Source organism: Ictalurus furcatus, chromosome 7, assembly GCF_023375685.1.
Source record: "Ictalurus furcatus strain D&B chromosome 7, Billie_1.0, whole genome shotgun sequence".
Classification (NCBI taxonomy): domain Eukaryota; kingdom Metazoa; phylum Chordata; class Actinopteri; order Siluriformes; family Ictaluridae; genus Ictalurus; species Ictalurus furcatus.
In genome coordinates this window covers 11017709-11043039 of record NC_071261.1, presented here as the reverse complement: position 1 = coordinate 11043039, position 25331 = coordinate 11017709, and the positions used below count along the sequence as shown (strand labels likewise).

Below are 25331 nucleotides of genomic sequence, written 5' to 3'. Positions count from 1 at the left end.
TCCAAAGTGAGACGCATTCCATTTAAATGGTGGGTTCCTTTACACAAAATGGAAACAGTGATGACATACAAGATAAAAACACTCCCAGATAGCAGATGAGTGATGACACAGCGCCGGTCCGTGTAAATTATTGCTTTCATCTGGCCAGCATACCGCCATGGAACGACAGAGAAGAATTGATGCCAATGGTGGAACCTTGATGAAACCACATCTCAGGCATGATACAGACCACGGCTTAGCCACAATACATTTGCAGTCACCATAACGACTGAACTTAATCTGCCTAAACTCAAGCAGATTTGGTCCAACAATTGGCTGGAATGGCTGTTATGCAAATTATAGACTGAAAGTAAATTATTTATTTTATTATTTATAAGAACCCTTTTGGGAATGGTTCATTGCAGGGTTTTTTTTTAAATGCATTGTTTAAAAAAATATTTTACACATAAAGTTTAGGATTTAAAAGGGCTAAATGGTACCGCAATCGTGGAATCAATTCAACTGTTTGTTAGTAGAGATACTTGAAAATCTTTAAAAATATATTTCTAAACCTATGTTGTAAAGGTTCTGTGAAATGTGCTTAATGTTAACTAAATTATTAGAAAATGTTTGATTCCCCTGCCCCCCATAATAAGTGGTCTTAAAACAACGAAAATGAAAAAAACAATAGTTTCACAGCTAGGTTTAGACTTCATTGTACATCTATGGCTGTGAGTGATGTCACCCCATTCATTTCAAGACCACACGAAAAATGTCATATTTTGTACATTTTTGGTACATTAGTTTGTTAAATTAGTACTTAATTACTGCAGAAATGTTTTACATTTTTGTACATTAGTTTGTTAAATTAGTACTTAATTACTGCAAAAATTACATTGTTACACATTTTTTTGTTAAATTAGTACTGCAAAAGTATTTAGCAAGTAAAATATATTGAATATAAGCAACTTCAATCACTATTTCTCTTACTTAGATTGTTCTAAGCCTATTTTTTTTAGATGTCTGCCAATTAAGCTTGCAAATAGTAACTATGTCTAGAAATATAGGCTTAGAAATCTTATATTTGTTATATAATAACTTTTCCTTTGTTGAAGTTAAATCTACTTATACATAATTTTTGCAGTGTAGTTAGGGTTTTTACATTTACATTCTTAAATTAACTAGCTAGTAAAATTTCCTACTTTGGCTTGTTCAGTTAGCTACCTAAGTAAGTTGTGTAAATTAATTTGTTAAACTAGCTAGCTAGTAAATGTTCCTACTTTGGCATGTTAAAATTACAGGTATTTTTTGTTGCTAATATCTTGGTCATTGACTTCACAAACAAATCAGCAAAAATTAATGTGGATGATTTTATTATATATGTTGTAACTTATTATATATGTGGATAACTTCATAAAATGTCTAAACATTGTCAATAAATTACACTGTAAGCAATATTACTATACATAACTAAATTATGTGCACGCATAATACTCTGTGATCGAATAGCGTCCCATCCAGTGTATATTCCCACTTACTGAAGATCTGAATAACTTTAATCCAAATGGGATAGAAAAATGAGCTTTAGATTTTGGTTTTAGTGTTGTTGGTTTTTTTTTGGTGGAATGGCTTCCCCTTACATGTGTCTCAAACCAGATTATTTCCACTTGTGGCTCTGTGACAGAGGAACGAGTTCCACGATTGAACCTTAAAGAAAGTCTCAGCTCTTCTGACCATCGATGCGAAGGACCATCACGCTGTCTGTCTCTGATTTATCTGTTTGGGTGATCGATAATCTGCGTTCCTTTCAGTTCCTCGCATTTCGCTGTTATTGCTATTTCCGTGTGTCGTCTTGTACAAAACTTGTATAGCTTCTACATCTCACCTACATGTGAGCTTAGTTGTCGCTCTCTCATTTCTTCCTCCTTCTATCTCTCTGTTTCTCAATTCCATCTTGCAGGACTTCGGCTAACATCTCGATGCTCGAATTGGATTCACTTGTAAGTCTTGTGCTGAATTATATTTTATATATAATTTCTATTAATTATATATAATTTCTATTATAAATAGAGATGTAAAGTATATTTAACGTGTTGTACTTTCATATATCTATCTATCTATCTAATATATATATATATATATATATATATATATATATATATATATATATATATATGTGTATATATATATATATATATATATATATATATATATATATATATATATATATATATATATATAAAATTATAATATATCTCTCAAAGTACAAATATATGTGTAATACATGAATTAAGGATGGGACAGAGATTTCCTTTCGGATATTTCTACATTATTTAGAACAGCTAAATGCTAGGTTTCTCTTAACTTGTCTTGCTAACCAGTTAACTAGTTAACTGAATACTTGCACTACAGCTGTAGTGGAATGTACAATTACAGATGCACTATATATTTATATATATATCATATAATGGCTATATCAGGTATTTAATTTTTAAATTAAGTACTTTTCCATTTTTGCCATTAAAAAATTCATTTGATTTAAAATTACATACATGATATATGTACAGCAATGTACAGGATGAATTATATATAATGACTATAACATGTAGTTATAACATGTAGTGAAGATTTAAAACAGTAAAAAAAAAAAAATTAATCAATTTAAATAAGGCCTACAACAGAAATTAAATTAATTATGAATTATTCATGGTCCCAAAACATTCAATGAAATGTGCTCCTCAATATGCATATATAATATACGTGAAAGTATATAAAGATATGAAAATGTTTTTTTTTATATATATATATATATATAATCCAAAAACTATTGTGTATTAGTTGGTTAAAATATTGTGAAATTTAAGACAATACTGATATTAAAAATACACCAAAGTGATTTTTAATATATTTTTTTTAAACCAGTGAATTTTTTTTTTTTTTCTTGTAATTGTGAGTCATGGAAAGATTTTTTCCCCCTAATAAACTCAAACTAGAAACTTGAACGTGATTTTCTTTGATCAATTAATTTTACTGTTTATATTTTTTATTTAATTTGGGAAAATATTGTGTTTGTTTATAATGATATTTATATTTTTTCTAAATATTTTATTCAATATTTCAACTTTTTAGTAACCTATAGGTTTTTACTAAATACAGCTTCAGAATCACTTTGTTTGCACTAGTGAAAATTCTGTCCTTGCTTTTAATTTTTACCACATCTACTAAATACATTGGGGTCTAAATGTCTGGATGCAGTATTGAAAAAAGCTTCTATTTGGCATTCTTTTCTTGTTTAATACAACTTTTTTCATTACAAATGATATTATGAATAACCAGAGTGAAATGTAGAATCTTAGAACATGAATTTCAGAATGACAGTGTGCTGATGTTGTGTAAAACCTTTGACTATTCATGCATATTTTCATGCTACTGAAAAATTCCTTTCTTTCTTTACAATTTTGAAAATTTCAAAAACTTTATTTCCAGTTTTAAATGAAAAACAAATTCCCAGAATTTCAATGCAGTCCCAGACTTTTGGACCTCACTGTACATGTATATAAATCATATCATCATAAATTGGTACTGTAAATTAGTAAATTGATCAAATGTATAGTGATTTACAAATTGATTTATAAATGTATAAAATTGACTGATCTGTTTAAACCAAAAGTAAATACAAGTGTGAAATTAAAGTGCAATTATGTGTGATGCATGTGATATTAATTATAAATAAACATTTTTAACATGAAATACCCTGAGATCAGACTTCACCTTTGGATTTTATTACTAGCAGACTGAGAGTTAGTTAAAGGACAAATTGGCAAATTTAATTCTCAAAATATAGCCTACATAAATGTGAAGACTATGGAGTCATATTTGTATCTACTTTAACAAGCTAATTTACAAAACTTGACTAGCTAGCTAATTTAGCAAAGTAAATTGCAAAACTTAAATACTTTCTAGAAATAAATGCTTGAAATGAGCAAAATTATCTGGAAATAGAATGACCATTTCAAGTATGAAATGAGTAACCATACCTAGAAATAGGCTTAATAAGCTTATATTTGTTGAAAAACCATCTAAGAAAGAGAAATATTAGTTTAACAACCTAAATTACAAAACTTAACTAGCTACCAAATTAAACAAACTAATCCACAAAAAATAACTAGCTAGCTAATTTACCTAGCTAAAGTACAAATTTCAAACATAACATTTCTTTAGACTTGATGGTGAATTTAAAATTTGAAAACAGTTTTTTTTTTTTTTTTTTTAAAATCTCAGGAGATTAGTCATGAGTATTTAGTAGGTGAAAATAAAAATTTCAGGACTACAAAGTATGTTTTCTCTTGGAAACTTACTTGAGTAAGAGTACAACTCTTCCAAAATAGTACTTAAGTACAGTAACGAAATACAACTACTTATTTATACAACTACTTAATTATAGTATTTTCCACCACATTTGTTCCACCAATCATTTTTTACACCACATGTCTCCAAAACAGAACATAAAATATAATGTATTTATTATTAACGTCTGTAAATTAGAAAACATTGTTCAAGGTGTGATGTTCAATATTACAGTTTAATAATTCAGTCAGTCATATTACAATCTACCTACTTATAACTTAAGAGCCAGAACACTTTACACTTTTTCTTTTTAAATACGCTGATACAATTCAGTACAAAAATAAAAAGCAGTACAATTGTACAAACATACATACAATTATTTACGAACAGTCCCGGTGCCACAGAGTTCGATTGCGGGGTGTTTTTTGTTTTGTTTTTTGGAATTCCAGCCATGAGGGCAAAAAGAGTGAGAGGATTAATCCAATGCTGAATAAACAGAATAGTGACCCAGTCAGTTCCAGCCTCTGTATCTTTGTCTTCGCAAATGTAAACTTTGCAATGTTTCAATGTTTATCTTGAGTCCCGCTGCGACAGAAGTAGAAATGCTTTAATGGACTAATTATGACGAGAAAAATTTCTCTTCTATTTTTAGTCCAGGAAGGTGACACCACATGGTTCATGTGTGGGAGCATCAACACAAAACGTAAAATTCAATAAATGAATTCTAGAGAAAAAAAATAGTGGTTGCTACAAATGACAGATTTTGAGTTTTTTTCCTTGAAGTTTCTTGCAAGTTTGGTTGCACAATATGGACAAAATACTACACTGATTTTTATTGCTACATACTGAGATTGTGAGATTAGAAATTTTAAAAAACCATCAGTAAAAATTTGGTTTAAAAAAGCTTATTACAACTTGGTTGAATGAGGTCATCTTCATATTGCAAACTGAGAGCTATTCCTGTCAAAATGCACATCAACAAATGCACAGAACTGGAACACTCATTAATGGTTGATCATAGGGTTGGGTGATATGAGATAATAGCACGATACATACATTTTCCAGAATATTGTCAGTAGTTACATAGTAACAAGTAGCTGACTGGATAGTAACATTTTATTATTTAAAAAAAAAAAAAAAACATGTGGCACTACTTGGCAAATGCATATATGCATCTTTCAGCTGGAAATATGGATAAAGTGTACCTTAAGGTAAATAATTGAACCATAATTACCCTTTAAAAAAGTAAAAGCTTTATGAATGGTACAGTTTAGAGAGTAGTGTCAAAAAAAATCTTTAAATATCATGATGTAATATTCCTGCTATATCACCCACACCTAGTATACAGGTATCTTTGGTTAGAGTGGACACTCATGAAGATGATTCTAGCAAAAACGAACACAAAAAAGAATGTATTCGGACATATTCTGCTCGTTAATATGTTGATATGTATTAGGATTTGGCCTATGCTACTCGGGGGGGAGGTTGGAACATCCAAATCTGGAGTGTTTAGCACACAACAGCACATCATGAAACATTAAGGCACTGGTTAAAGGGGGTCATTTGCATATTGCAGCCTTCTGTTATGTAATAATATCACAGAAATGAAATGCACGAAATGTCGTGTGACGTCATCCTCGGAACAAAATGTGCAAATCCCAGCCCAAGATATCGTCCATATCTGTCATGGGTATCAATCAAACATTAAAAAAAAAAAGGCTGGTTTCCTGTCCGGACCAAACAAAAAGGCACTTTTTTTAATGAAGTGTCCAGTGGATTTGAAATCTCAGGTTGTTCCTTCTCAAGTCTTTCTGCAGCAGGATTAACAGCTAGCGTGGCACGAAAAAGAAAGCTAGCTGCCCCCATCCACCCCTCCCACCCCCTAATCCCCCATCTTGTCCAATGTTCCAGCAGCCAGGGGGTTGATGTTGCTACGATTTATCTCCTTGAAGAACCTGAAAAGAGCACAGCAGAGCAGAATCACTGATGAGTCAATCGTGTTTAGTGAGACGCGGAAGCACGCGTTCGCGCCCGACTGATTAGGGGGCTCACTCGAAAAAGAATGCACTGATCAAAATACTCTGGGGGTTGGGGGGGTCAAGCTACATTTTAAATCACAAGGCTGCTTTTAAAGGCTTTGCATTTGGGTGGTATAATTGCTCAAAGGTTCTGGAAAACTTCATGCTGCGCTGGAAGATTAGAGGCAGTCATCCCGGTTCAAAAGTTCCCCGGTCGCACGGACAAACGTTTAGCATGTGTCCTTGCACAGAGCAGAGAGACCACAGCGCACATGGAGGGGTGGGATTGGGAGGGAAGGGGGGGTGGTTCAGGAAAAGTGTCTAATGATCTGTCGGTCATGTTCTTTGCGTGCACTTGAGCCCAGACCCGTTGCGAAACAACCCTTGCCATTACCAAACAAAGAATTACCACAGAATCGTAAAAGAGACAAATAGTAGTGCAGACTGCAGATGGGGTCTTGTTCAGAAGTGAGTTAAACAGAGCGCCTTGATTTTTTGCGCAAAATCCAAATAGCTGACACTTCTGTAAACAATTTAGTCATAAAAATGTAAAGCAGACATTGTCCCTCACTTTAATCTGTCTAGACATTCAACTCGCTTGGGGATCAAATTACTACTAGTAGTACTACAACAACTACAACTAATAATAATAATAATAATAATAATAATAATAATAATAATAATGTGTTCACTCCTAAAAATTATTAATTTCTGAATTAGGGTTGACTGATATGACCAAATATCATATGGTGAGCTTCTACAATATTCCCTTTTCCTGTCCTTGACTAAATAAATTACAGAAAACTGGACACACACCAAGGTTTTCTTCCAACACTCACTTTATTAGAGCTGGGTCCAATTATTTGAAAGATCAAAAACAAAAAAAAAAGGCCAAGACGGCGGTTAAATAATCAGTAGTCGCACGCTCATCCGTACGAGTTAAGCTGAAGTGGCTGGAAACAAACTGGACTTAATCAGTCATCAGACCTCGGGACAATTTAAAATTGACCCCGATTTTCTAGCTGTAAATGTGGAATACTCGGCTGCCCGTCTCCGGCTCTGCGGAGTTTGATTAACACACACCTGGTTCTAATATTCAGACACTACTGTCCATCGTTTATTTATTTGGTCATGTACTCTATCCAGTATTAACAGAAAGAAAAAAAAGTCTAGACAGCATGAATGTCTGCTTTCTTACTTGAATATTTATTAAGCATGTATATTATTGAATATGTTGTCTGTATTTATTGTTTTGCCTGAGTAGTTTGTCTCTACGAATTGGTTTGTTTTATTACTCTGTCTTTTCCATCTATTTTTTTTTCTGAATGTTTTGTCTGTGCTTATTATTTTGTCAGAAGGATTGTTTTGTCACATTTTTGTTTAAGCATTGTATTATTATTTATTATTAAGAATTTTGTCTGCATCTATTGTTTTGTCTGAATATTGTATCATTATCATTTTGTCATTTCGTAATTGTTTTGTATATTTGTATGAACATTATTATTATTATTATGTTTACTATATTTGAATATTTTGTCAATACGAGTTGTTTTCTTTGAGTATTTTGTCTGAATATTTTGCCTTTAATTGTTGTTTTGTATATTTGCATGCTTATTTTTTTTCTGCTGATTATGTTATTATTTTGTCTGAATAACTTGTCCGTATAGATGGTTTTGTTTGAGTATTTTGTCTATACTTATTGTTTTTTTAAAAAATACTATGTCTATTTATTTTCTTGTTTCAGTATTTTGTCTGTATCTGTTATTTTGTCTGAAAACTGTTTACTATTGTTTTTTAAATTGTTTGCATGCTTATTATATTATTATTTTGTCTGAATATGTTGCCAGTATGGATTGTTTTGCTTGAATATTTTGTCTATATATATATATATATATATATATATATATATATATATTTTAAAAACATTGTCTGTATTTAATTTCTTGTTTAAATATTTTGTCTGTACTTTTTGTTTTGTCTCAAAACTTGGTCTGTTTATTATTGTTTTGTAAATTGTTCGTATGCTTATAATTTTATTTTATTATTTTGTCTGAATATGTTGTCAGTATGGATTTTTTTTGTCTGTATTTATTTTCTTGTTTAAGTATTTTGTCTGTAGTTTTTGTTTCATCTGATTATTTTGCCTCTAATTATTGTTGTCACAATATTTTCCCTGCACTTATTGTTTTGTCTATATTTTCTGTTTGGTTTTTGAGTAATCTGTCTGTACTCTTTTGTCTGAATATTCTGTTTGTTTAAAACATATTTGATTCATTTCACCACCAGGATTTGGATGTAAATGTGTTTAGGATGACGCTAAAGTAAGGAACCGAGCCACATGCATACCTGGTTTCGGGTTTTGTGAGACTTCTGCAGCCAGACGCGCCACTGGTCGTACTGTTTGATGCTCATGGCACTGCAGTCGGAAACACGCTTGCGCACCCAGCTGAAGAACTGCTTCAGGTCCTGACGCAGTGTCGAGTTCTGCCGCGCTGCTTTGGAGTCGCACGAACCTGCCATTGAGCGCTCTGAAGAGCAGAAAATGATACGAAAATGTTCATGTGGATTAACATACGGATGCCCAACTGTGCCTGTACTCTTTATTCTGATTCATTGTAAAAAACAGACAAGATCTAAATTGAGCAAGAGTACTTATTGAATCCTTGAACACCAGGAGCCATGTTCCACTTAATAAACTCTTCCTCAGAAGTTTGGATGGTTAACTGGTCTAGATCTTCAAATGGGGTCTACTTTGAACCTATTTTGTTGTAGGGTTCCAGCAGGACAAACCAAAGAACACTGCACTCGGCATTACACTTGATGATGGGTTTAAGTGCTGGGAAATGTTCGTGGTGCAAAGTCTACTTGATGGACAAAGTGTGCTCTTCTATAAAGAGTTATAATTTAAGCGTGTTCTACTTCCTTTCGTTTCCCAAACAGATATTTCTCAAATAAGTGTGCATAATTCCAGTTTTTTCGCTATTCTCGCCATATTCTGCCATCCTAAAAATTGGCTTTGATGTGTTTTTGTAGCAATGTGCACAAAATAAAAATTCATAAATCTACGTGAATTGTTGAACTTTCCCAGCAGGATAGCGAGCTGTTCTGCCAGGCCCTGATAGGAGTTGGATGATGGACAATGATCGTTTGGGTCCGGAAAATTTTCAAACCTTGCCCCGACTGCAGCAAAAATCCAAAAATGATGCGCGAGTCTCAGAGGCTATGGAAATACTGCCGAATAATCGCAGCAGGGAGTGAAGTAAACCTGGGCCTTAATGAGATAATGACCGTAACTGCAGGCAGTGGGTACGGAAAACATACAGCCAACACTAACCCAAGCGATAGGAGACATAGCTGTGGGGTAGATCACTGGAATTGTTAAACACCTCCCATGAGGCTTCTCTCTACAGCATAAAACAAACTGAACGTTTTGATAAAACAGGTTAACTTTTAGCTTCGTGAGTCTGTTCGCTGACTCAAGATTGATTCGTTTGGTTACACAGTTTGCCCAAACACCCACCACAACTACTGCGCACGCTGTAACACAATACTGTTGCCCTGCAATCCACGTGCCTTATCGTTTGAGTCACCGTAAACACAAATAAGCACCCGTCACTGAGATTTTTAACACCGGCTTCGCAGTCTAAAACCCAAGGGACGAGCGCTGATCGTGTCCCGAATCACCTCTCTCTTTCAGTTTTATGCCGCATAACGAGACACGGGATGGCGCAAAAAAAAATAAATTCAGCTCTACTTTAAATAAATAGCAACTTCGGTCGCTCCAGATGCGGCATGCGAGTTACAGGAAGCGGCGGAACGTGGTGGGGAGCTAATCTGTTAATCTTCAGAAAACAGTCTTTCGAAACAAATGTATCAAATGCTCCCTGCGGCCACTTTTTGGCGAGCCGCAAAGTGGGAAGAGATGTGTGGGACGTGTAATCTGTTTCATGTGCTGCGATGGTTTTTTAGCTGCTGGATTTAGCACTGTCTCGAATGTGTATCCCATTAAGCAACGGACTTGCAGGACACGTACAATATGTGGCGATGTGATGAAGGACGGATGGTGTCTCAATCCTGCCGCTGCTTTTATTTTTTGCCATTTTCCTCTGCAGAGATCACGTTGTGTCTGCTAGCCATCCTTTTTTCCTTCTCATTATGTCTTTTTTTTTGGCTTGTTGATTACCAGCACGTGCAAATATTTCTCCTCGTCCACTAGAGGTTTCTAGTCATGATAATTGGAATCCACAGCACAGTTTGTCTCAATTTTCGTCAATTTGAAGAAAGTCTCGTCTTCATACCCAACGCCCGAGGTATCACCTGATATCGGGTCTCAATTATCAATTAGTAAAGTTGCGTGTGAATGTTTTCACAAGACAAACCAAGCTAAAAATTCCGGGCGGATTTATGAACATTTGAGTAAAACCCTAATTTTCTTCATACTAATGTGCATGTGCGTAAATGGCAACTGGGCATCACGATGGCTGATTTGCACTGAGTGATGCCCACAAAATTCCATAAATGGCAAAACGACGACTAAAGGGTGAAAGAGTGCCTCCTTTATAAAGTCTTCCAGCTTTATAAATAAATTCTCTACTAATTTACTACAGTCTTCTATATGTTATACATGTTATTGTTAACATGTAGCATATTTTTAAAATGTCTGTGCAGCAATTCTAGCCAACGAATCTCACCGCTGTGTGGCGTGGACGCTGCCGTCGGATGACTCCAGTCGCTCCAGATGCCTGCCTTCCTCGATCCCAGGATGCCGACTGGGTTACATCGCACCTGGACGAAGTAAACGGTCCCCGGCCTGAGCCCTGCCAACCTGCAAGACGTCTGGTTCCCCATGTCATCCACCACCTACAGCGAGAGAGAAACCCAAACAAAAAACGTCACATCAAAGACCTAGACACACACACACACACACACACACTTGACTGATAGGGCCTGTTTACGTTCCTAAAAACCAGACCATTCATGCTAGAATCCACAAAGCAAGCTGGCACAGGCTCGTGTGTTAAGCAGGAGACAATAATCTCTCGGAGAGAGGATCTGACATGTATCCTCGAAAGAAGCCAACACATACACACACACACACACACACACACACGTCAGCATGAGACAGTAAATGATACAGTCAAACACACGCTTCATGCTGTTCTTCACCGTGCACGCCTACTTCGCCCCGAGAGGAAATCTGTTGTCTATTACTTATTACAGACTGAGTAATTGGACGGGTGAAGACGGCACCAACAGCTTACAAGCGGCGGCCGAAACCCAAGCCAAGCCAAGATCCTACGTTCTCCTCTAATGTTCTTTCTAAATACTGCATATTTGAGAGGACGGACGAGTTTCAAACGCAGGAATGTCCTATGCCTCCGAGTGGGATAATAAGCACCGGGGCCCCATGTAATTATTTACAACCGCGACCGGCCTGATTCGGCCCATGTCCGCCGTCTCCCTTCCCTTTTACAAAAGCAACAAACATTCAAGAACGCCACAACCAACATGATCAAACAGTTCGTTCCACGCTCCAATTCGTCACAGGGCCATCATTACAATTGAATACTTGAATGGTAACAGACTCGCTAGGTTGCAGTGTAGCTGGGAGGACGACGGGACAACATGCTGGAGAAGAAGCGAAAGGAAATGAACACTTATTAATCGCTCATATTTCGGGAACAGTCAGATACCCTGTCAGAGTGATGAATAAATAAAATAAATCGACGATATGTTGTGTTATGTGTAACCCAACCTCTCTGGCCTGCTCCAGAGAGAACCTGCCTGCTGATTGAAACCATATGAAGAACACGAAGAATGGTGAAAGCTTATTTCAAGGCAGTGTAACATGACGACACGAGGACTGGAAACCTGTTCCGGCTGTTGTCGGAAAGGACATTCCCGACTATCCGTAGAAGCGAGAACTTAGACAGGCACCGAAGAAGCAGTTCTTCAGATTTTGGGATCATGGGCCGGCACCAGTTAACGATTAAAGCCATTAGGAATTGAGTCAGGTGTACGGGAGCAGGAAAATAAACTAGCTTGCGCAGCGATGTGGGCCTCCAGAGCCCAAAGTCAAGTCAGAGGCTTCTCATATCTTTTTGACATCACATCACATTTCCTTTGGTGAAGGAGTTTGCCAGATTAGTGAAGTATCAAATCTCCAGGACTGAAAATAAATAAATAAATAAATAAATAAATAAATAAATAAATAAATAAATAAATAAATAAATAAATAAATAAAAATAAAATAAAATAAAATAAAATAAAATAAAATAAAATAAAATAAATAAAATAAAATAAATATATTTAAAAAAATAAAATAAAAATACAAAAAAATGAACCAATTATAATTATATACTGTACAGTCAGCTCCGAAAGTATTGCAACTGCGAGGCCAATTCGTTTGTTTTTTGCTATACACTGAAGACTTTTGGGTTTGCGATCAAAAGATGAATATGAGACGACAGATCGGAATTTCTTCCGCGTTCGTTTTCTGATATTTACATCTACATCTAGGGAGCAGTGGTGTCTGGGGCAGTGGTGGCTTAGCGGTTAATGCTCTGGGTTGCTGACGGGGTGGTCGGGGGTTCAAACCCTGGCACTGCCAAGCTGCAGCTGCTGGGCCCTTGAGCAAGACCCTTAACCTTCTCTGCTTCAGGGGTGCTGCATCGTACCTGACTCTGAACCTGGCATGCTGGGGTATGCGAAGAAAACAATTTCACTGTAATGTATATGTGCCCAATAAAGACTCGTTAACATTATCGTTAGACGTGTTAAACAGCTTTGAACATGGCACCTTCCGTAAGAACAGATAGTCTTAAATAAGTAAATAACACTTAATGTCTGGTTGCATATATATTGCTCGCAATGACTCCGATTTTCCCCTCAGCTTCAAAATGGCTTGCTTTTTTCTCCCATAGGCAGCGCTCTGGTCTTCATGTTGGTTTATCCTTTTTAACAACAAAATACAGGCTTCACAGGCAAAACCCAGGGCTCAAACCAAGAGCTATTACTCATTTAAACAATCAATCCGACAGGGCACACCTGGGCAACAAGAAACACCTTATAGTCACATGTTCCAATACTTCTGATCACTCGAAAAATGGCTGGGTTCAAACATATGTGGGTTTTTTTTAGATATAAAAAATCAGGAAATGGAAGCTGAAATTCTCACCTATCGTCTCATGTTCATCTTGTAACCCCAAACCCAAATGTGTATAGCAATAACAAAAAGAATTTGGCATAACATTTCGATTTCTTAACTCGACGCGCATGTTGTACGACAAGATAAAGGAACAAATCCAAACAATTAGCTCTAATAATTACTCAGACCAGTCCTAGTTCCAACAAGTTTCAACTTTAGTTCCTACCCACAATTGGTATAATTAGAATATTATACTCATATACGACCTCTTGTTAAATGTATGGAGAACGTAGCGGACAAAGCTTAGCGTGTAACGTAATCGAACAACAATAATCGACAAGAGTAGAGTCTCGACACACTCACAAGAAACCAACTACAGGCGACACAAGTAACTTTTCACTTCCTAGTATACATGTAGGAGTAAAGCAAACGAATAGCTAACTCGGCTACAGTTAGCGGTAACGTTTTGGTTGATCTATTATGGAATGATGTGGTAACATTTTTGACAGGTTTAACTACATTTCGAGAATATGGAAATCATTCCATTTTGGTTAACAGTCACAGAAGGCTGTTTGGGATACGGGAACATGAAGGAGTGTGTCCAAATTCACGTACATTTAGAAGTTATTGACATGTATTCATTTAGAATAATCACACGTATATCCAAAGCACAGCTGAGCATTTAAGGGGTTAAAGAGGTTTGTCATTTAAAAGCCCAGTAGAGGTTCTCCGGTAGGTCTGGGATTTATTCTCACAAAATCTGTTCACAGATTCTTAACTGCTGAGCTACAGCTGAAAAACAAAGCTCTCTGGCTCGATCCTATAATACAAAGCCAACAACATTCAAAAGAATCCTGATAGAGAACGCTACCATTGCTACTAACGACAATTAGCATGACGGTGACAATTAGCATAGAGCAAACAAATCATACAATCTGGTTGATCACTCGTCAGCGTCTTGGGTGAAATGAACTCTTTCATGTCAACTAATGACGCCTCCCCCCGCCCCCCGCCCCCCTTAACTTTTATGTGGTTATTTTCCATTTATAGCCCATTCCTGGCACAAGCAACGACGTTTTTACAAGGTGCACAGCAATAAATCTTTCCTCATTTCCCTGGATAATGGAACCTTGGTAACTTTAACCTAGGATATTCCTATCACCCTTAGGGAAGGTTTCACATACCAAGGTGCCAGAATAAAGTCATGATTCATTGTGAAGCTGATGGTAAGCATGTGTGTTTCGTTCAGATGTGAGAGATTAGCGTTGCTACACCTCTTGATGTGGGGCAGAACGTTTTTAAAACAAACGGTTATCCAATGTAATCCCACTTCTATCAGATCTGTAAAATCTGGTGGTGGTAGTATTTCAACAATGACTGAAATCTAGTGTACTATGGCTGAAATGCTAACCGGAAAGCCGGGAAGTTGACTTGGAAAGCCAAACATCCTTCGAGGAATGAGGTGGTCTGTCAGAGCCTCGTTTTCTTACGGAAGCTACACGAGTCAGGGTGAATGATGAATCTCTTGACTCGAAACACTAAAGCAGCGTTAGTTAAACTATTAAAGCGCCAAGAGATCCGGTTTCTACCTAATAAATCTAAGCCCTCGTGCACAAATCTGATATCGTCGTGAATCACTCTGCTAGGTGTCTGCTCAAGATCCTGTAAAAATACCCTTAAATCTCTTAACTCCCTCATGGCAGGGTTCCTGCTATTGCAAAAGCCAGAGGCATCCGCAGCTATTCGGCGACCTCTAAAATAAACCTCGGCTGCGCTAATAAAAATACTCCCGTGAAAATCGATCAGCCATCAAATGAACGGCGCCGTCAATCATCAGATGAACTCGGCAACCGGGTTCGAGCTAGACGGCTGGATCAGGTGAAGAGTTTAATTTTTTTTAAAAAGGTTCAAACGACAGACGGATTTCACAGCGCTACCTTCCAATCGGTGCTGTCTTCAAGCCTGTAGCGAATCTGGTACTTGGCCTGGAAGAGATAGTCTTTGAGGGCAGGCGGAGTTCCCCAGCGTACGGTCAGCTGATCGTCCAGATCGCCCACGCGGCTCACATGCACATCGGCCGGAGGATCCGTCGTCACTGGATGGAAGAAGAGAAGAACGTTTGGTATGGCTAAAGAGAAACTATACTATACACGCATTCTGTCACTCTGAAAGCTTGATTTTAACCAAAAGGACCATCGAGGCGAGTCATATATTCTATTCTCGAATCCGATTGGTCAGAAGGAGCTGGTTTATCTTCTATCCCAGTAGCTCGGTCAGTACGACCGGTTGTAATTCAAAGCACAGGTTTCATTTCATTTCCGCAGTAACAGATCATTTACAGGGACTTGTATGGAGAACGATCTAGAACAGTGGTCCTAGAGAGTTGAGCTCCAGCTGTAATCGTGCCCACCTGACCATTTAATCAATGTCTTAAGAAGTATTTTTTTTGGAGATGAAACCTGCAGGAAGGTAGATCTCCAGGAACAGTTCTTGGTGACCACTGAGCTAGAAAATCTAAGGCTATTAATAAATATAACAAAGAAAAAAAAATGTATCATCGTCGAGATAGTGAAATTCCCTCTACCTGGCTGCTTATTTTTTTAACGTAACATTTATGGAAGGAGTCTCTGGTGTCTGTAATTCTTTACAGTTGAAAGAGCTGAAAGAAAGAGACTTGTCTTGGAGACAACGGTCCACCCGGCTGTGATTTCATGCGCCATCGTGTTTTATTCCTTACATAAGCAATCTGAACACATTCTATGAGGCCATCACGTATGGGTGACCAATTAAAGGAGAAAAAAATAAACAAATTGGCGGTTGTGCCACGGTGCCATGGGAACATTTGTTTTGCTAGCAGCACGGCCACTCATTTCTGCAGACGAACGATGGGTCGATGAGGACGAAAATGATGTAAATCAGATGTTATTGGCTTCACACTTCATCACCACGTCTCAACCTAATTGAATACTTATGGGAGATTTCAGAGCGCCGAGTTAAGACAGTGGCAGCGCTCTCAACCACCATGGGTTAAAAACACTGATGGAGGGAATAACCTTTTGGAAGAATGGCGTGTCGTTCCAGAGAATCTACGCCAAGGTACATAGAAGACTATCCGGATATATGGCTTAAGACACTTCGTGTTGGTTTTTCCTCCAACTTACCTTCGTACTGTATTGAACTTTAATTTTCATTTGATTATTATGACAGCATGAACACATATCATATGCAGTATACAGTCTACTTCACATTTCCTTCTGGGATTTGCTCCTAGACTGCGCACAGGACGTTGCTGATAACATCATGAAAAAAACACTGAAGAAGCCTTCAATTGTGTAGCAAAGTGGAGGCGTTTGGGTGTGACGAGTGCGTCATGCTTCTGGTATCACTAGTACAACACCCACCTCTTCATCTTCCAGCTGTTGCTCACCTCTAAACATGCCCCTGTTTTCCAGGTGTGAGACAAGCACACGTTAACGTGGGGGACTAATATTTTCCAAACTGTTTTGTGTGGGGTTTTTTTGTTTTGTTTTTTTTAATCACGGTTTTGGGGTTTTTTTAAACAAAAAAAACGAGACAGGATACCGCAGCTGCACTCGACTCTACTACCCCTCGCTACCGCTGCTCAGAGGTCTGATTCTGATATTCGAAATTTCCATTCGTCAGGAAGTCAGGAGAAGGTCAGCGATCAAAGATAATAACATGCAACGGAGGCATTTTACAGACTTCCTTTAATGTTGCGTTGCCATTTAAACGTAGCCCAAGGCACGCTGAGCCATTCAGATTACCGCGAGCCTCGTAAACTTCCGTTCTCACACACGAAAACAACTCGCAAACAGAAACCTGGGGTCGATGACACCATCAAAGGAACGGGTATAAGAGCGTGGCAATTCGTCACGCACTCCACCCACCCCACCCAGCGCTCTTCTTTTTTTTTTGTTGTTTTTTTCCCCCCTCTCCTGTCACCCCGAGTGACATATGGAATGGGGTCAGAGGTCGCACACAAAACACTCGTGCACTAACACACTCACCCACGTCCAGGATATCTAGGTTGATGACGTCTGAGGTGGCGCTCCCGAGCTGGTTGGAGGCCTCCACCCATATCTCATAGGGCGTGAAGAGGGCGAGGTCGCGTGGGATGTAGCACGTGTACGGCTGCCCGCCGCTGTAGTCGTCGCACTCTTTCTCCTGGCCGTACCACCTGCACAAAACCACAACAGCGCCAGGTTATTCTTCATAACACACTCGGTATTATCTTGGTTTTTGAGATTTGGGTTTCTCCTCAGTTCATCCAGAGCCCATTGAGATTTGGAAGATAAAAAAAATAATAAATAAATAAATAAATAAATAAATCCAACCACCATTTTCTAACCACCAACCAATAAAAGAGTGTCTATACATACTGTATGGCTGACACGATTTGTCACAACTTGAGCGAATTATTTCTGGCTCAATGAAAACGTATGCAAAGCGTGCAGCATCCTGCAGAATCGCGGCGTGAATAAGTGCCTGCTGCATTCTTTTCTTCGCTTTTGAATAAACTCTTTTTGCTCATCAAAAGGATTAGTGCAGATCCGGTCTGAGAGCTTCTCAAACACCCACAAAACGCCCTCGGGCTAAAAAGAATATTTCATGAAAAAAAAATTATGAAAAAAGGGCTAATAATAAACGGTTCTGTGCGACTGGCTGGAAGGTTGCGAGTTCAAATCCCAGACTAAATATATAAAGATAAAGATAATCTACAACATCAACAAATTAAAATCCTTTTATAGACGTGCCAAGTCATGTGTGCGTATGTGTGTGTGTGTGATGTGCGCACTTACTTCAGCTTGTACTTGAGAGTGTATTTGGTCTTGATGAAGGTCTCTCCCTGACCCCCAGGAGCCCATTTGCAGGTGAGATCTTTTGTGTTTCTCGACCAGCACGTAAGGTTCACCGGTTTCTCAGGCGGCACTGGAGGAAACAAAACAAACAAACAAACAAACAAAAAAAAGCTTTACAATTTCATCCAGCAATATTCGTCCAGACCATACAAATCAAAACAAATCCGTTTTATCCAAACACAGATGATGTCTCGCGACGTCTAGGACGAGCTGACGTTCCATCAAAGCCGAACAACAGATCCTAATCTGTGTCCGCAAACGTTAGAACCAGATATGTTTCATTAAGAAGAAGAAGAAGAAGAAGAAGAAGACGAAGAAGAAGTAGGAGATGAAAAAAGCAGATCTTCATCAAGAGCCCTGAAAATAATGGCCCGGCTTAAATATTTTCAACAGCGGATGAGCGTTTTCAGCTGCCATCCTCGATTAAGTTCGGGAAAGGCGCCAAGATTCCATTCAACTGAGAACAAAAGGCAGGCGGTGGAAGTGTCAGAGGCTGATTAAGGCTAAAAAACACAGCGGACGAGACCTCGGAGCTCAGCACTTCAACACACGTACACACTTCGTCTCGTCCTGCGCTTGACGGTCTGAGAGGACGGCCCTGGCCAGTAATTTTCCATATCGTCGACCGCTCCGTCTTTCCTGGACACGTTCCGCTCAGTACATTTGCTCAGTCGGAGACACCGACCGGCTGGAACGGACCTCACAGGTGCCAAAAGAATGGCCGTTATTCTCTCACACACACAAGAACGGGTCTCGAACTCGCAGAAGGGTGGATGGAAAGCTTTGAAACAGTTTAAGACAACAACTGCACTCACCAGAGGTCTGACTTAACTTAACGGGCTTAAATAAACTGAGCATTTTTGAAAAAAAAAGGGTGGGGGGAGTTCCTATTTGAAGTTCCAAGGCTTTATTGAAATAATAAAAACAAACATCGAACGTCTAGGACGCTGGAAATTTTGACATTTTATTTTTCCTGACGCGATTTGTCGGGAACAGTAACCGTCCACAGCTGGAAGATAATAACACTAACCAGTAATGATTGTTTCATGCGACGTGCCTGATTTTAAAAGGCTACAGCTGTGCCAATTGTTTGTGCATCTTACACTACTTAAAAAGCGTCCGCCATCCAAGCTAACGCCGTTAATAACACTCTTTCGAGACGGACGTCAAATCCGACCGCTTCTCAAACCTTAATGCAGTGGTGGCTTGACGTTTAAGGCTCTGGGTTACTGACTGGAAGGTCGGGGGTTCAAACCCCAGCACGGCCAAGCTGCCACTGGTGGGCACTTGAGCAAGGCCCTCATGGCTGACCCTGTGCTCTGACCCCATTATTGTTCCTAACATGCTGGGATACGCGAGGAAAGGATTTCACTGTACCATAATGAATATGTGACTAATAAACACTCATTATCATTAATTCAGTTGGGTGCAAAAGTTTGCACGCCCCTTAGGAAGAATTAATTTCCCATTCGCCGATTTCACAGATTTCCAGTCGCATTGTGTAAATGACCAAATCGTGTATGTTGGTTAAGATATTAATAGTGTGATTAAAGAGTGGGGAAAAAAAGATCACTGTTACAATGCTGCAAGATGCACCGACATTCCATTGGACTGTAAACCAAAGACTCAAGTTTTTTTCCATTCGAAAAACCATGAATGGTGCAAACGTTTGCCCTCAACCGTACTGCTACACATCGTCATCGCGAAGCGTCTCAGCGTACATTAAAGATCCAGCCGTTCACGGTTACTTCAAACGATATCCTGTAATAAACGATGTACTGCGCAGCTCTATTCAGTCTCTTAAAAGGTTTTTCCCATTCATGTCATTATTATGAAATGTCTAGTGGCAGTAAATCATGGCATGTGAATTAGAAGGCAAGATAAAACTATGCCTAGTCATTTTGACTTGTTCCTACTAGCCATAGCGTCATAGGTTTTTATGACCAAACACCACTGCTCTTTCCTGATGTGCCGCTTTGTTTCACTTTAATCTATACCCAACACAGAATTTTTTTTATTTTTTCCATTCATTTTGGACTGGTTTACAAAATTACACGCCCCCCAGTCTGCTCACCTCGACTTACTTGACGTCTAATCAGAGAGAGATATTTCAGAAATGAAAGACCAACCCAAATGATGGTCCGTTTCATTTCAGGGTTGCCAGCTGTGACGCTATAGAAGAGGAGTCCAATGGCCAATCAGAACCAGCCCAAAAAACCCACCAGAACCCAAAAGCACGCTACGTTCCAACTCTTTGACTCGCTTAATTAAAAAACAGGCGACGGACGAAAGGAAAAAAACAACAACCTAGAACAACAACAACATAAAGTATGTTAGTAAGATGTCAGGCGAAAATGAGTATCGACATCATTTCCGTTCAACGAGCCCTCGTGTCCTTGTCGATGGGGGCGGGGTCATCCCGGAAGAGACCGTGCCCGTCGGTTTCAGGAAGAAGAACTTGGGATTGATTTGTCTCCTTCTAACGTCTCCTTCTAAAATGACTTAGCGGCACCAAAACCTGGCACCCGTTTTTAATTTAATTCGTCACACGTCGGTATACGAATAAGAGCTACGTTTGTTTTGTTTTTTTGTTCATGTTTGTTCCTAGTAAACGTCCGGAAAAACGGATACGATGAAGCTAAACCGAACTCTTAGCATCCAAAACTGCTGCAGTTCATTCTCGACACAGCTTCCCTAGTGTCATTTACAAAAGCTTTTCAGTCATGCGGGAAAAGCAAAGAGACACAATCATGAAATCTTGATTTAGACACATCTTTCCTTTAGGAGAAACCGACGACCTACAGTTACCTCCAGAATGATTCAATGACCATCGTTTCTATACTTGTGTTCACGAAGGGCGCCGTTTGGTCACTGGTCACTATAATGGCGGTCATTGGCGTATATAAATACGCCATTATGTACTCGCATTTCGAAAAGGTAGCATGTGGAATAAAGTGACTTTTTAGAAGAACACCACTATTAGGTGTAGCTACTTTTTTTTTGTTTTTAAAGACCACGCCCACAATTTCTCATTGGAACAGTGTCAAGGAAGGCGTAGTCAGCATTCAGCCATCAAGAGCAACAACACTTACTGCCCACGTAGAGACAGGACCCGGCAAGCACGTGCCCCCCGCCGCTGTGACACACCAGGTTGTCGCCCGAGCGCTGACGCGAGCCGCTCAGGTTGCTCAACGTGACGCTGAGGACGCTGGGGCTGAGCACGCTGTAGGTGTTGCTGGGAAGCCGTCGGCCGTTTAGCGTCCAGTAGAGCGAGCCGGCGTGCAGTCCGTGGTCGGTGCCGACGGAACACGTGGCGGTCAAGCTGGCGCCGATCCGAAGGGCCGGGTCCTGAGGGTGCACGCTGGCCATCGCTGGAAGGATGGATACAGGACAAGAGGACAAAGAGCGTCCGCAAAAAAAGCACGTTATGTCCCGTTATTATTACGTACATCATAGCAGCTACAAACAGTCGTTCCCTCAGCAGCCTGACAAACCACAGCTTGTCGTGTTCCTGAGGAACCAGGAAGTGCGATCTTCCTGCTGACACTGGAGACTCCTTAATGTTAAAGAAGCATCTCCTTACAGAAAAACCTCAACGATTATATGGGGTTTTTTTTCTTCCTTCCTACAAATTTCCATAAAGGATCTGTCACTAGAGAAACGGTCGATGTACTCATGAGCTGCTGTTATGAAATTTAAAAAAAAATGCATAAACAACATCCGGCCAATCGGATTCGAGAATTCTAAGGTATTACGTCGATCCATTTCTCCGCTCTGGATCTTCTGGATATTCATTTTTTCTATTAAAACCTAATTGTTGATGCTGTAAAGCATTTGGAAATTTGGACTTTTCACAGTGCAGGAAACATAATCCAAATCTCATACTGTATACGCAACAATGTACTGATGACCCTAACCCTATCAATCTTTAATTACACGCTCGCTCACTTCAGCAATCACTCGCAAGTACCATGTCCAGATAGGAAGCGAGCTGTCATTTCAGAAAAGAAAGGGGGAGGAAAGAAAAAGAAAAAAAAGGTCCCATGAGGTTAACATCGAGGAAACGTTCTAAACCAAAGCAAACACGCGGCAGCTCTCGTTAAATCCCTCGGATTAGGCACAATTGAGAAGGGTGCAAAAAAGGGGAGCTACCTCTGACGGTGTCATTCAGCGTTCAGCGTTCAGCTTTCAGCACCGGTGCATTAAAAGGATACGATCAGGCCTAAGGTCTTTCGCCTACACATGCATTTGTGTCTGTTTATGTTAAACGGAGGCCCGTGGAAAAGCACTCTGGCTTTAAAAAAAAAAAAAAAAAAAAAAAAAACGTGTGTTGCAACATTCTCGAGGGCTGTTCAATCTCACACCTGACGACGAGGGTGTGAACGTAGCCGAGCTTAATTAGCTGTAATTAGTCTCTGGCTTTTTTTTTTTTGCTTTCACACCTGTGAAAACGGCTGGAAAACGACATTATTATGTCTGTGCTGCGGTGTGGAATTAACAGCTCGAGAGCTGGATTAACGCCCGTGGCGCACATCGAAGTGCAGCCGGACTCGAATAAACAGAGGGTAACGCCGGCGAGTTCTTCAGGAGGATTCGCTTTCTCGTGACTTTAAAGCATACCTTTTATGCTTTTTCAAATATTACCTTTCATGTAGTGTGTTATAGAGCTGTTTGCGACTGTAAAAACGTCTGCAAAGTTTAAAAAATCAACAGAACAGCTGAAACGACTCGTTAGTGATTCCAGACTTTACTTCCTGTACAAACCAACGTAGGTTTGTAACAAAAAGCCCCGCTTCTGGTCCTCATCGGCTGCTCGCTGACAGACGGAGCTGATACTCGTTATGGTAGTGGGCGTTTCCTTGTCGTCCCACCCCCCCCTCACGCTGACAGCGGTAGACCAATCACGACAGACTGGGACGTCTGACCAATCAGAGCAGAGTATGCTCTCTGAAAGGAGGAGTTTAGAACGAATCCTTTAGGACGGATCATTTAACAAGTCGTTTGTGACAGTGAGGGGAATAAAGGTAACGCTGCAGTTTAAATTACGAGCACGTTAAAGTGTTTTTGACCTCGGATGCATCTAAATCTATCATAGGAGAGCTTTAAAACAAAATTAGGCACGTTTCAAAACCATAATAGCTGCGCTTTAAATTGAATCACGGGAATAAAGGAATTGGGGAAACGACAACAACAGCAACAAAAATGTATGTAACTATTTATGTATGGACACGTTTTGTGAGTCTATATAGGGGAGGGTAGGGGAGGGGAGTTTAAAAACAAATCACAACAACTATACAGCAGAATCCCTGGTCTTGAATTAACACCTAGGGTACTGAACTGATGTTAAAGTGTTAAAACAACATCTGTGGTGTTCACTGAACGCCAGCTGCTCGCAAATCAACACCGACTGAATCACCTTCTGTGAGTCCTGGACTGTCCAAATGAACTAGAAGTGAATATAGTCAGCGTTAAGGATTTACACGTCAGTAAAACAAGTGGCGTCAAGTGGTTTCTACTGCCATTTCAATGAATACATACATACATACGTACATACACACATAAAGCATGTGGTGTGCTGAATGTGTTGTGCTGAATTAGAGTGACCTGCTGAGACCTTGAACTCACACACTTTACCCCCCCACCTTGTCCTCCAAAGTGCATGAACGATGTATTGCGTGTGTGGATTTCGCAGGACGAGAGCTAGAACGCCGAATGATGCTGAGCACAAATGTGAAATCACAAATGTCAGCGTTTTTCACTCCCCCCCCTCCCTTCCTTGTGATTTGTTGTATAGATACAGCATGCAAACACTTAAAGAAAAAAAAAACAACAACAGAAATCCTCATATAATATCATTTATAATGGTTTTAATGGGTATAATGGGAACTGTATTGGTTTGAATGAAAGCTGTAATGGTCCCTAATGGTCGTTCCTTGCCTTCTATTTCATGGCGTGTCTATTTGATGTCTAGCAGATACCATGAATGAACTGGTTCTAATGCTGGGCTGATGGTTTGTAATGGTGTTTGTAGTGGAAACCATTAGAATTTGAATTCTGTGATGGTTTCTATTGGGGATTTCTTTCTTTTCTTTTTTTTTCTTTTTTCAGCAAGGATAAGTTTAGTAAGGGTCCTTACACACACATACACACGTATGCACGCATACACATACACACGCATACGCATACGCACACACGCCAAAAAAAAAAAAAAAAAATCTCGAACTCCTACTCACGGGTGGAAGGGAGCGCGCAATGTGCGCCGGGAGCGCGCAGCATGAAAAACAATAAGACGATCATGTCCCGGGACGCGCTTCTTCTCCGCATGATCATTCCCTGGAACTCTGTAATCTTTCCTTCAGTTTAGAGAGATATTAATATTCCTCTTGCTGGGATTGGATATCTCGGGGAGCTTGTACAGGACGCCTCCGATCTTCTGCTGCTTCCCTCCTCTGAGGTGTTTCTACCGCAGTCTGGACTTTCTATCTCTCTCTGTTAAAAATTTTAAATAAATAATGAAGGAGGTGAAAAAGCCAGCCTATCCAGCGTGCTTTGCCGCGACACGATGGCTCTCTCGTGCTCCTTCGTGCCGTTTGGTCATCGTTAAGCAGGACGCGTCCAAGTTTATGTGAATCCAGTAGGAGCACCAGTGGGCGGTGCGCTTGAACTTCACAAGCTCCTCCCCCTTCTCCTCCTCCTCCTCCTCCACCTCCTCCTCCCCACTCCTGCTGTCTTTCTCACTCCTCGTCCATCCCACCCCACCTTCTGGAGTGAAAGCATGTTTTCTGGGGGCCATGGGAAACTCACTGAGGTCCATCATGGACTGATGGGATTCTTTTTCCGGCCGGATTCAGAGCTGTGTGGGTGTGAAGCACTTGCCACACCACAGTCACAGCATTTGCGCTTACCTTACTGACGTACACACTCGGCTCCTTCGGCTCGTCTTCAGCAAGAAGGGCGCAA

General features: G+C 39.5%; 1 protein-coding gene across 2 annotated transcripts; it reads right to left on the bottom strand.

The window, feature by feature from the left end:
• Positions 1-6218: 6218 nt before the first annotated feature.
• On the bottom strand, positions 6219-25091 carry crlf1a (cytokine receptor-like factor 1a). Of its 2 annotated transcripts, XM_053628338.1 has the most exons (8): positions 24605-25091; positions 21464-21742; positions 18312-18441; positions 17520-17689; positions 15429-15586; positions 11036-11204; positions 8691-8872; positions 6219-6281 (listed from the first exon to the last, which is right to left on the bottom strand). In XM_053628338.1, exons 1-8 carry the CDS (start codon positions 24699-24701, stop codon positions 6258-6260), a joined length of 1209 nt encoding a protein of 402 aa, XP_053484313.1. In that variant the 5' UTR covers positions 24702-25091; the 3' UTR covers positions 6219-6257. The 2 variants fall into 2 exon arrangements, with proteins under 2 accessions (XP_053484313.1, XP_053484312.1); XM_053628337.1 differs by lacking the exon at positions 6219-6281 and having other exon boundaries at positions 8284-8872.
• Positions 25092-25331: the final 240 nt, after the last annotated feature.

Coding starts and splice junctions, on each gene's coding strand:
- crlf1a (XM_053628337.1), bottom strand. CDS start 24,701: ATGATCATGCGGAGAAGAAGCGCGTCCCGGGACATGATCGTCTTATTG. Junction 21,743..24,604: donor TTGCGCGCTCCCTTCCACCC/GTGAGTAGGAGT, acceptor CCATCCTTCCAG/CGATGGCCAGCGTGCACCCT. Junction 8,873..11,035: donor AGCGTCCACGCCACACAGCG/GTGAGATTCGTT, acceptor TCTGCTCTTCAG/AGCGCTCAATGGCAGGTTCG.